The 11,154-nt window shown below is 49.2% G+C and overlaps 6 protein-coding genes across 6 annotated transcripts; 3 read left to right on the top strand and 3 right to left on the bottom strand.

The window, feature by feature from the left end:
- Positions 1-463: 463 nt before the first annotated feature.
- LTR64_001527 (uncharacterized protein) lies at positions 464-2,236 on the top strand (the record flags this gene model as incomplete). The annotated part of the gene is made up of 4 exons (XM_064895908.1): positions 464-795; positions 846-1,241; positions 1,304-1,925; positions 1,979-2,236. The coding sequence occupies 4 exons, from the start codon at positions 464-466 to the stop codon at positions 2,234-2,236; spliced, it is 1,608 nt and encodes a 535-aa protein (XP_064758595.1).
- Positions 2,237-3,126: 890 nt separating this feature from the next.
- Positions 3,127-3,927, bottom strand: LTR64_001526 (uncharacterized protein; the record flags this gene model as incomplete). Its single annotated transcript, XM_064895907.1, has 2 exons — positions 3,127-3,563; positions 3,735-3,927. 2 exons carry the CDS (start codon positions 3,925-3,927, stop codon positions 3,127-3,129), a joined length of 630 nt encoding a protein of 209 aa, XP_064758594.1.
- A 664-nt stretch (positions 3,928-4,591) lies between these two features.
- LTR64_001525 (uncharacterized protein) lies at positions 4,592-5,593 on the top strand (the record flags this gene model as incomplete). Its single annotated transcript, XM_064895906.1, has 1 exon — positions 4,592-5,593. The coding sequence occupies one exon, from the start codon at positions 4,592-4,594 to the stop codon at positions 5,591-5,593; it is 1,002 nt and encodes a 333-aa protein (XP_064758593.1).
- Positions 5,594-6,094: 501 nt separating this feature from the next.
- Positions 6,095-7,147, bottom strand: LTR64_001524 (uncharacterized protein; the record flags this gene model as incomplete). Its single annotated transcript, XM_064895905.1, has 1 exon — positions 6,095-7,147. The coding sequence occupies one exon, from the start codon at positions 7,145-7,147 to the stop codon at positions 6,095-6,097; it is 1,053 nt and encodes a 350-aa protein (XP_064758592.1).
- A 436-nt stretch (positions 7,148-7,583) lies between these two features.
- Positions 7,584-9,160, bottom strand: LTR64_001523 (uncharacterized protein; the record flags this gene model as incomplete). Its single annotated transcript, XM_064895904.1, has 4 exons — positions 7,584-8,271; positions 8,322-8,475; positions 8,524-8,878; positions 8,936-9,160. The coding sequence occupies 4 exons, from the start codon at positions 9,158-9,160 to the stop codon at positions 7,584-7,586; spliced, it is 1,422 nt and encodes a 473-aa protein (XP_064758591.1).
- A 615-nt stretch (positions 9,161-9,775) lies between these two features.
- On the top strand, positions 9,776-10,891 carry LTR64_001522 (uncharacterized protein; the record flags this gene model as incomplete). The annotated part of the gene is made up of 3 exons (XM_064895903.1): positions 9,776-10,040; positions 10,090-10,524; positions 10,587-10,891. The coding sequence occupies 3 exons, from the start codon at positions 9,776-9,778 to the stop codon at positions 10,889-10,891; spliced, it is 1,005 nt and encodes a 334-aa protein (XP_064758590.1).
- Positions 10,892-11,154: the final 263 nt, after the last annotated feature.

Below are 11,154 nucleotides of genomic sequence, written 5' to 3'. Positions count from 1 at the left end.
GCCCCCGCCCCCGGCCCGGCCGGACCCCGCCGCCCGCGCCGCCCCCGGCCCCGCCCCCCCCCCGACCCGGCCACGAAAAGTCACGTAGCTAATTTTTCGATGGGCTCCCGGAGCATCTAGGCCTGCCGCAAATATCGTATGGTCGACTGGCTACCCGAGCCCACTAGGACATATAGCTCTCCGAGCACAACGATCTCGGAACCCCCCACAAGACTATCGCAGGATAGTGTTGTGGGGAGCTCGGACTCATTGTGCACTAGATTCCACTTTCACGGAGTCCCCTCAATTTGCTGAGAGTATGGGGAATAATCACGGGTGGGCCGAAGCAGTTCTTCTCTTCGCAAATCTGGCCCTTTAAGTGTCTTCCGACCTCTCTCTCTACAAAAGGTCCATCTACTACCCTGCGTTTTACCATATCCAAGTCAACCAACAAGGCTCGTATAGTTCGATTACTATAGACACAATGACAACACGTACCGACGATACCGAAAAGGCAGTACCGGCTCAGGTAGAAGATCTGTCCCGCTTGGACACATCCACGTCTAGGATAGGACATCTAGCAAATCAGGAGGATCATGAAGAGACCGTCTCTCAATGCTTGAGGAAGCATCCTGTCCCCGTATTGTGGTGCTGCTACGGTATATGGGTCATTCTAGCCACCGCTTTCGACTTTGCCGCTCCCTCTGCTGTGATAGGTATCCCTCAGTTCCGGAAGGACTTTGGCAGACCTTTTGCTGGTAACTACGTTCTTCCAGCAAATTGGCAAGCCGCGTTCAGCGGCGCACCTGTCGCGTCGTAAGTCTCGTTGTGGTCGTCCATCTCACAAGCTTCTGACATTTGTGCAGGGGCTGCATTGGCAGCTTGATCACTGGATGGCTCGGAGAGAAGATAGGTATGAAGCGTATGCTTCTTCTTGGCTTCATCAACATCCTCATTGGCACAACAATTCAGATTATTGCTACCACAAACGCTGTCTTTTTTGTCGCCAAGTTTATCGGTGGATTCTCCATCGGTATCGGTCTCACGACGATTTTCAGTTACCTCGGGGAGATTGCTCCCACCCCAATCCGCGGCATCCTTACAGCTGCGAGTGCTATCACATTTGTGCTGGCGCAGCTGATCGTGGCACTAATACTCAACTACATAAGCGATGGGACGACTCGATGGACATATCGTGGACTTTTCTGTGGTCAATATGCTATTACTGCTATCGCCATGGTCGGCCTACCATTCATGCCAGAGTATGTGATATCTGCTACATTGAACATTATGAGGAGAAAAACACAGCTGACTATCTCTCTAGATCTCCGTACTGGCTGATTAGGCATGGAAAGGAAGAAAAAGCAACACGTGCCCTGCGCCGCCTCGGATACAAAACCGACGAAATTGAGAAGCGGATCGCCAACATCAAGGTTACTCTGGAAGAAGCTCGAGGTGAAACCGAAAAGGCCTCATATCTCGAATGCTTCAAGAAGTCGAATCTCCGTCGTACAATGGTGGCGGTCATGCCCATTTGTATTCAGAATGTCGGAGGAGCTTATTTCATTCTGGCTTACCTCACTTACTACGCACAGCTTTCCGGCTACAGTCCATCCATGAGTTTCAAGATCAACATTGCCGCTCAATGTGTCTCTTTTCTGGGCTGCGTCGCATCTTGGCCTATGGTGGAACGTTTCGGTCGACGTCCACTGAATCTCTACGGAACTGCTCTTTTGACTGTCATCCTTTGGATTTGTGGTGGCTTAGCCACGGTAACTACCAGCACTACATTTCTGAGAGGTGCTATATCAATGTTTATTATATACCTGTTCGTATATACCGCCACCATCGGTTCCACGGCATATACAGCATTAGGCGAGGTTGCCACTCCTCGTCTACGCATCTTGACGGCTGCCATTGGCATTATTTTGCAAAATGCCATCGTGGTGAGTACCAAGTCCTTTTGCATTACAAATTATCCCTGGCTAACATGTAATAGTGCGTGCTAGCATTCGTCATTCCCTACATCTTCAACCCCGATAAGGCAAATCTGGGTGGAAAGACTGCCTTCATCTTCGGCGGCTTCAGCATCTTGTCTACTATATATATGTTCTTCTGCCATCCAGAGACTGCCGGTCGCAGCTTTGAGGAGATAGACGAGATGTTCATCAAGCATGTTCCAGCTCGGCAGTTCTCGAGCTTCAAGACAGACGCAGAGGTGAGGGGCAAAATGGTTGCAGCGGAGCTCAAGAATTGATGCCACCATACGTTAGCAAAATCCGACTTATGGCTGCCACTAGAACCGCTGTTCAAAGATGTAAATAGCAATGATTAGACTGCGAGATATGGATTACCTACATAGTGTTCACATAGGCTACTGAAGCACTTTAATCACGCTTTAAGACTTGTACTCTGAAGATCAACATCTCCGTTGGTGGGAGCTTGATGGTCCCATTGCCTTGTGTGCTGGTCTGAGCGTCGAAGCACGACTTTATCAATGGGCCGTGTTTGTATGGATGCCGATTGGCTGGTATCGTTACTTAGCTCAATAGTATAATCTCCCCATGGTTCGGCTCATGCTGTACTCTTTGCAGGCGCCTAGCCTGATCTAGGAGGCTTGATTCTAGATGGACGTCCGAGATAACGGGGTTGTCCACGGACTAAGTAGGCATAAGGATGGAAGAAAGCGTGTTTGATAAGTCAATGGATCAGGACGGGACATACCACGGTGAGCCGCGAATTCCATGTTGAACAGACAAGAATATAATTTGAGGTGGGTGCCACTCTTAACTTGATGCGCGCAACTTTGTAAGATTATCAAGTACGAATCCGACATTATCGTCAATAACGCTGATACCTGAATGTTCTCATTCTACTCCGTAGCGAAGCAAGATTGTTTGTGTACCATTCAGGTAGCTGGTCATATCCTCGACATTCTGAAGCACTCCCTTGGATGCCAAGATACGAGAGGATACAAGTAGGTCCGGGAAGAGGTCAAGGAGCTTTGAGTGCGACCAAACATATATGCATGTTCGATTCTTGCTTGGTAGGAATCTGCTGTAATATCTCTTTCCCTTTATAAAACGACTACTTTTTAGAGAACAACCTACATTTTCGGACCAGAAGTCTTTGTGTATACTGGGTCTGCTACTCTCTGCTGTATATACTGACTGCTTCCACCTCTTTAATCCATAGTGCCCATGCTCGTTCCCAAGCCCACTGGGTCATACCAGCAGCTCCAGCGGCTTCCTCTCGACTAAGGTACTGGACGGCCGAGCCTTCGTTCGGTCCAGAAGGATGTGCAGCTCTAAGCAGCAGGCTCGTGGTCTCAATCTCGGCATTATCCTGCATGTAAATAGCACGAAAGACAGCTTCTTCAATGCGAGTGCCTGTAATCGTGACTCCATGGCCACGCATGAGCACAGCAGGTCGAGCTGACTCGCCTTGGGTACCATCCTCATTGGCATCTGAATGAGCGAATTGAGATGCTAGTGCTTCACCAAGTCGTGTGTTCCGGATGAGCAAGTCGGGAATATCGTCAGCTTGATAGTGCTTTGCAATATCGAAGACGGGAGTGGATGTCCCTGCGCAAAGTATCAGCAGCATGCTAGAGAGTACTCCACGACAAGGCATTTTTGTCAATCGTTGCATTGCCACTTACCTAAAAACCCCGCCATGTGAAAGCAAGGCCTGATCGGAACACCAGTAACGACGTTAGCGATTTTCCCAGTCCTGAGTTTCATTCCACAACGTACCAGTGATACCGTAGGGTATAATAGCCTTAGAATGACTGTGTACCACGCTGTTGATGCTAGGATACTTTTTGTATATTTCGCTATGTATATAACGCTCAACATAGCCACGTGGAGGATTAGCTTCCACAGGAGAGCCATCCGAGACGTGGTACTGTACAAGATCTTCGTGTGATCTGATCAGGGCTGGAGCCATGTTCCGGGGCATGATGAAGATATCTGATCTCGATGGATGGCGTACTGAAAGATGGCCATAGGCGTCCAGTATACTGCATGACAATGAGCGTTCACAATCAACAATAAAGACCGTAGGATTCTTGCCCATGGTAATGGAGAACATGACTACCAGCAATGCATGTACGATAGATCTCTTTCAGCTCCTCAGCACCTGCTGGTTGGACATTTCCATCATTCGACATTTAGTTTTCGATATTGACGACTACCTGCCGGGTCCGAGTTTACAGTAGGTTGTAAGGCTCGCGAGCGTCGAAGTATGAAGACAACTCACTGATAATCAGTCAAATGTGCAATATGCACAAGCATAACATAGCCCTCAAAAGCATGGCCTGTCGTGTTGAGCTTGTTCCTCGGCAATTCCTTAAGCGGTTCGCCAAACTTCGGAGAGTAATTAGCAAAAAGTACTTGCAGCAGTGTTCCGAATTGTAGATCGGAACAGTACCCCACATATATCTGACAGTAGCCGACCGGTATCGCTGCTCACGGAGCCATCACAACCACTACACAGCATTCCTTTCAATCTCTATTGTCAGTCCTACCGCCTTTCCTACTTCTATGTCACCATACTAATTTCTGTCACCGTTTTGAAGATTATCTTCTGTCCCTAAAGCTGCTTCTTCAATATGGACAAACTCAGCATTAACGGTGATCGAGGAGTCAGACTGCCTCAGTCGTATAACCTCAAATTTATTGGAGACTGGGGTGGCGCAAACTTCCACCGAATTTGTGCCTGGCTTACACAAGAGTTTTGTGATCGCACAGGTCCTCAAAGCCGGACCTCCATCACAAGTATACGAGGTGGCGGGCTAGAGTCATTGACACAGGTTGAAGACGGCGAGGCGGATTTGGCCATTGCTACACCAGCTGGCTTAATGCCCCAGGCTCTGACAGGAGATGGTCTTTTCAAGCGCTCAATGCCTCACCTTCGCGCATTGGGCGTGCTACCGCAAAATGACCGGTTGGTAATGGCGTTGCACCCGAAGTACGGGATCAAGACTTTCGAAGAGTTACGAGCGGAAAAGCCCGCTTTGCGCATAGCGACTTCTGTGGACGATGGGACCAATTACATCGGACACGTCACAAGCAAGTTCTTGGAGGCTCATGGAGTTTCCAGGGCTACGATAGAGTCGTGGGGTGGAAAGTTCCTCGTGGCTCAGAGACCAGAGCAATGCATTGCATTCGTCGAGAGTGGAGATGCCGACGCTATCGTCCAAGAAGCTATCATGACACCATGGTGGAGAGGTCTCATTGACTCAACCACGGTAGTGCCGCTACCAGCCGAACCAGAGGCATTAGAAAGTCTTCGTCAGTCGACTGGACTGGGTACAAACATCCTTCCAGCAGGCTTTTGGGATACTCTCGATCACGATCTTCCAGCCCTAGACTTTTCGGACTTCATCGTGTTCGTCCGTGACGATATGGCGGAGGATGTAGCTTACCTTCTTACCTGGTGCTTGGTGGAGACAAGACATATGATAGAAGCGCAATTCAAGCACATTCCGCCTGGAAGAAGTCCTCTCAGTTATCCATTAGATCCAAGGAAAATGGCGCAGAGTCCGGTGCCTCTCCATCGGGCCGCTCAGAAATACTATGCCCAAGCTGGATACATAGAGGAGCGAATCTGACGCTTGTGCTGTAACCACGTGCCATACCAAGGCGTGCTGGGTCAGCTTGAATAGGTATGGCGCTTCAGCAAGCTGTGATTTTCTATCTTATGTCTTCACGTGCTAGACTTTATTGGTTGACTTGCCTAAGGTTCTGGACTGGCCTCGTGCCGGCCATAGCTTTACGTTTCTTGTTCGTAGCTAGCCCATTTCGTACTCAGGAGGCTTACTAAAGACCGCCTTTAGCTATACTTCGATTCAGCGGAAAGCCTCCAGCAAGATCAGGCAAGTGTAAATCTTTGTCAAGTCGAATGTCACGGCCGATTACATGCTTGCAGGTTTTGTTCACTCTCCATATTGCATCAGCGGAATGATTTCCAGAAATCTCCCCTCTCGACATATCTCACTGCTCAGTGAACGTTTCGTTGTTCATCAATTTCTATCATTCTTTGCCTCGCTATGCATACTCAAATGACAAGTTTTTACCTAGACAATATCTTCGATCTACTTTACACGGAAGTCTCACTGTGGTATCCGAAGGACGACTCTTCCACCAATTTGGAAACGTGCTAGCTTTTCCACAATGGTATTGATGTCTTCCAGCTCATAGACAGTGACCTGTGGAATGACCTTACCAGCCATGGCCATATCCAAAAGCTCATGCATTTCGGTAGGGGTTCCACAGGACGATCCAACCACCTTCAGCCCTTTCACGATCATTTGAAAGGGGGTTACAGGTAGTTGACAACTAATTCCTGGTATGCCTACGCACACTAGCGTTCCAAGGTTGCGCAAAACGGCGAAACCTTGTCGGTAAGCACTCTCAGACCCAACACCAACAATGACAGCATGAGCACCATATCCTCCCGTCGCTCTGCTTACCTCAGCCTCAATGTCCTCTTCTCTAAAGTCGATGAATAGTGCAGCTCCTAGATCAAGACAGAGCTTCCTCTTCTCCTTACCACTATCGATGGCGATGACTTTGTAGCCTCGACTGGCAGCAATTTGCACACCGATGTGACCGAGACCTCCACCTGCCCCTGGTAAGACGAGCCAATGGCCAGGCTTCAGCTGCGCTTTGGCAATGGCGGAATACATAGTCAATCCGGCACACAACAAAGGTGCTAGTATTTTTGACTCCAGACCCTCCGGTAGCATGGTGAGGTCTCTGACGGGAGCACAAATGTATTGTGCGAATGTCCCGCGAACGTTGCGGCCTGCATTGTCTTGGTATGGACAAGCTGTCGAATCAACAGCACAGATCTCACACTTGCCACAAGTGCGATATTGCCATTTAACGCCAACACGAGCATTCAGCACCTCATCTGCGACTGAGGGTCCGCATTTTACCACGTAGCCGACACCTTCATGCCCAGCGATATCGGTGTCCATCGGAGTTTCATTGTAGATACTGTGGACGTCGGAATGGCAGATGCCACTGCACTCGAGCTTGACTAACACTTCTCCCTCCTTGGGTATTGGTATGTCGATATCCTCTCTGATCCGCAGAACTGCCCCATGTCCAGGCTTGTCCAGCCATGCGGCGACTTGTACCCCACCTTCGATAGAGCCCATTGCAGCAGTATGCCGTTCGATCGTATTTAGTATGACTTTCAGTGTGTCTGGGAGCGGAAACGTTGAAGATGGGAGAGTATATGGATGTTCGAGACTCAATGAGGAACTCGATTTGTAGCCATGGATTGTGACATAGAGCCTTGCGCCGACGTAGCGGTTGGGCAAGTTCCCGTTCTATCCCCGGTTACTGCATCTGGATGCTTGACAGACCACTGTCAACCTTCATCAGGGAGTATTACATCCGCAAAACGATAGCATGATTGATGAACCGACTTTGTGTCGTAGAAAGTTTTCACAGTTGTACGAGATGGGTAGTTGTGTAGAATACCGACGTAAGCACTTGAAGGTTTGAAGAGTACGAGCGCACAAGATAGCGCCAGAAGAAAGATTGCACACTTTTGATTAAATCGACAGCCGTAACGGATCGTTGCAATGATCATAATTTCGCCAAGGTTTGCAAACTGTGATATCTTCGAACCGCTTCCTCAGTATCATATCCAAAGCACCACTGTGATGTTTCCCGATCGTTCCATTGATTGGGGTCACCATTTAGCTTGACGGTATCACCGGGGATGCCGTCGCCATTTGGCATATCCTTACCAAAGGATCCCAATCTCATTGCTGCATCTCGCGCCTCTTGCTCTGGACCATCTTTGAAATGCCACAAGATGCCGTTGAGACTGCTGGCCTCTTGCATCTGACAACCACGCTGCCATCTCACAGCGTTCCATATCCTCAAGGCCTCTGGTATATCTTCCGGAGAAGAAGCCAGATGCAAAGCCTCGGCAAGGGCTGCACCATCTTCGACCGCCATTGCTGCTCCCTGTGACATGTATGGTAGCATAGCATGTGCGCCATCGCCCAGTATAATCATCTTCGACGCTGAATGAACGTAGGTAGAGATACTGGGTAGGTTGCACAATGGCCACTTCATTGTCGTGTGTATGAGTGACATCAGTTTTATGAGCCTCGAATCCCAGCCCTCGAAATTTAGTCTCATCTCTTCTAGGACTTCGGAAGGTGATTGTTTCTTGGCGGTACCAGAAAGAGGATGAGACAAGACCAGGTTGAAAGATTCTCCTGATGCGATTGGGTAGGTCATAACATGCCGTCCATCTCCAACCCTGGGAGTCTGTCAGCAGTCGTTCCAGAAACTTGTATACATCACTCTTACCAGAGATTGATCTTTGCTTCTTCCACGATCCAAGCTATTTCCGGATCAGCCTTGATCTTGTCCACGTCAATTGTGGCTCGATATGCCGCAAAGCCCGTGTTTCTGGAATCAGTTCTTGCTCCAGTCACCGTTTCTCGTGCAATGGAGTTGATCCCTGCAAGCAAGTCAGCAGAAGTACAGCATTTTCTGATATCTTACGAACCATCCGCCGCCACGATGAGATCCGCATAATGGACCTCCCCGTTGGCCAGTGTGATCGAAGGTGTTTCCGGATCGTACTCGATGACTCGTGAAGCAATCTTCACTTTCGCTCCCAACTTCAGTGCCAACTGATGCAGCGAGTCGTGGAAATGAGCTCGATGTACCACATAGTAAGGGGCGCCAAATTTCTGTCTATGGTCTGGTACCAGTGCAGTACGAGACAGCTCGGCTCCATTCTGCCAACGTCGGAATGTGATACATGTCGGCTCGACGACTCTCTCGTCCAGATATTCACCGAGACCCCATTTTAGTAGTAGACGAGCAGAATTCGGTGGCATTTGAATGCCTGCACCGACCTGTCCAAGAACGTTAGTATTCAATTTCGGTTGTGACTATGGACGAAATCTTCATACCTCACCCAGTCGTTCGGCTTGTTCGAAACATGTCACATCATGGCCCCTTCGAGCCAGAGCACATGAAGTTGCGAGGCCGCCAAGACCTGCGCCAACAACGATGATCTTGATCTTAGTTGCAGAAAGAAGTGCTTCATTCGTGTGCGTTTTTATACTTTGTAAGAACTCGAGACTAGTAGTCGGATATGAAGGTGGTTGAACGACGCGCTTTATGGGTTTGGGCATTACGCCGTTTGTCTGTGCCTCCATCATTATCGCGATCTCAGTCGTCGAGTTCAGAAGCGGGTCGAGTGAGGCCGATGATCAGATGGTGTTGAGCAGCAATCTGTGAGCGCAAACTCGCGCCTTTATGTGCAACTGTTGCTTTGACAGAGTGGCTTTGTTCAATAGCCGGACCTCAACCACACCAATGTCAGAGAGGGTCGAGTAAAATTGTGTAGACTTCTAGATTATTCGCGGCCGTTGAATAATGTCCAAGATCATTCAGTCGAGGACGCTGTACGACAAAGGCGCCAATTTTAACCAAGCTGCGCTCTAAGTACGAGTTTCCATCGTAGCGATGCCATTTAGCTATGTACAGGCTTCTTCGGGGCTACGTTTCCGATGCACACCCGATCGGATTCAGGATAATCAGCACCAACTAAAAAAGGTGTTCCGCCCAGAATCATTATCCTCCCGAGTACCAAAACCTTACCAGCCTGTCTGTGGTCTTGCAGGACTTTAATACTTGACGCATCTACTTATATCGCAAGTATTCCACTCACCTCAAATTGTGCAAACACCGTCAAACAATCTTGAACACCACATCCAACTATTCTCTGCTAAGACCGTGAGCACACAATGTCGACGACTGAAACTACCACTGCGCTTCAACTTGCAGGCGAGATTCAAGATGAGCAGTCTCTCTTTGAAACAGCTGAGAAGCTGCACACGAAACCTCTCTGGAAGCAGATGAGCAGATTGAACCCTGCTCTACCCAATCCAACCGCAATACCGCACATCTGGAGATACGACCAAATCAGGCCTAGTTTGATTCGGGCAGGAGAACTCGTGAGTGAGGATCGAGCTGAGCGAAGAGTGCTCATGCTAGTAAACCCGGCCAGAGGTAAGCCGCATCACACGACGACCTGTATACTCTGCTAAAATGCCCTCAGATGCTCCATATACAACAGACACCATCTACGCCGGTTTGCAGCTCGTGATGCCTAACGAAGTAGCAAAGGCACATCGGCACACGGCGTTCGCGATGCGATTCATCATCGAAGGCCAAGGTGGTTTCACCGCTGTCCACGGACGTCGTATCAAAATGCAAAGAGGCGACGTAATCCTCACTCCGACATGGAACTGGCACGACCACGGCAAAGACGGCAACGGACCGATGATATGGCTCGACAACCTCGACCTTCCGAATTTCAGACATTTCCCCGTCCACTTCGTAGAGCATTTCTCGCAAGCACGATACCCTGCTGAGGATGTGGACTCTGACGAATCGCCAATTGTATTCCCCTGGTCGAAGATGCAGAAGACTCTTGATGAGAAGCCTGGAGACTGGACCTCAGAAGACTATGTAAAGCCAGATGGTCGTCCAGGTAAGAAGAACCTTCGCGGCTTGCAGTGTGTCTTCACTAGATATGTACTAACCCAATGCTAGTGTCTAAAATCTTGGGAGGACTGGCAGAACGGCTCAATGCCGGCTGTTCTTCGCCTGTCGTACAAGAGACGGCATCTTCGATCTACCACGTCGTGTCGGGCTCAGGATACTCCTCCATTGGAGATGAGAAGATCCAATGGAAGAAGGGAGACACTTTCTGCGTTCCCTCGTGGTATGCATACAGTCACCATGCTGATTCCGAGGAAAGTGTGTATTTGTATCGATCGCACGACAAGCCTATGCTCTCGGCTCTAGGCTTCTACCGTGTGGCTGGTGTGGACGTGGAGACTTTCGTCTCAGATTGAACAGTCGCAAAATTCTACGTAGTTGACAGATTACACTAGTGCGTACACGTAATGCATGTCTTTGTTCGACATGAATTCGAGGTGCTTCATTCTAGCTCATAAGAGGAGAACGACGACATGGCGTTGAAAATTTCATGCTCTTCCACGAATTTCACAGGTCAATGATGTGCTGCACAAAGGTGTCTTAGGCGAGCGTAGAAAATGGTTCGATCAAGCAAGATAGTCTTGACCACGCAATCGCCACTCTTTGTGGCATCATAACA

Source organism: Lithohypha guttulata, assembly GCF_036872675.1.
Source record: "Lithohypha guttulata strain CCFEE 5908 chromosome Unknown scaffold_1, whole genome shotgun sequence".
Taxonomy (NCBI): Eukaryota; Fungi; Ascomycota; class Eurotiomycetes; order Chaetothyriales; family Trichomeriaceae; genus Lithohypha; species Lithohypha guttulata.
Note: the sequence above shows the minus strand (reverse complement) of the source record. Positions and strands in the feature narration are given on the sequence as shown.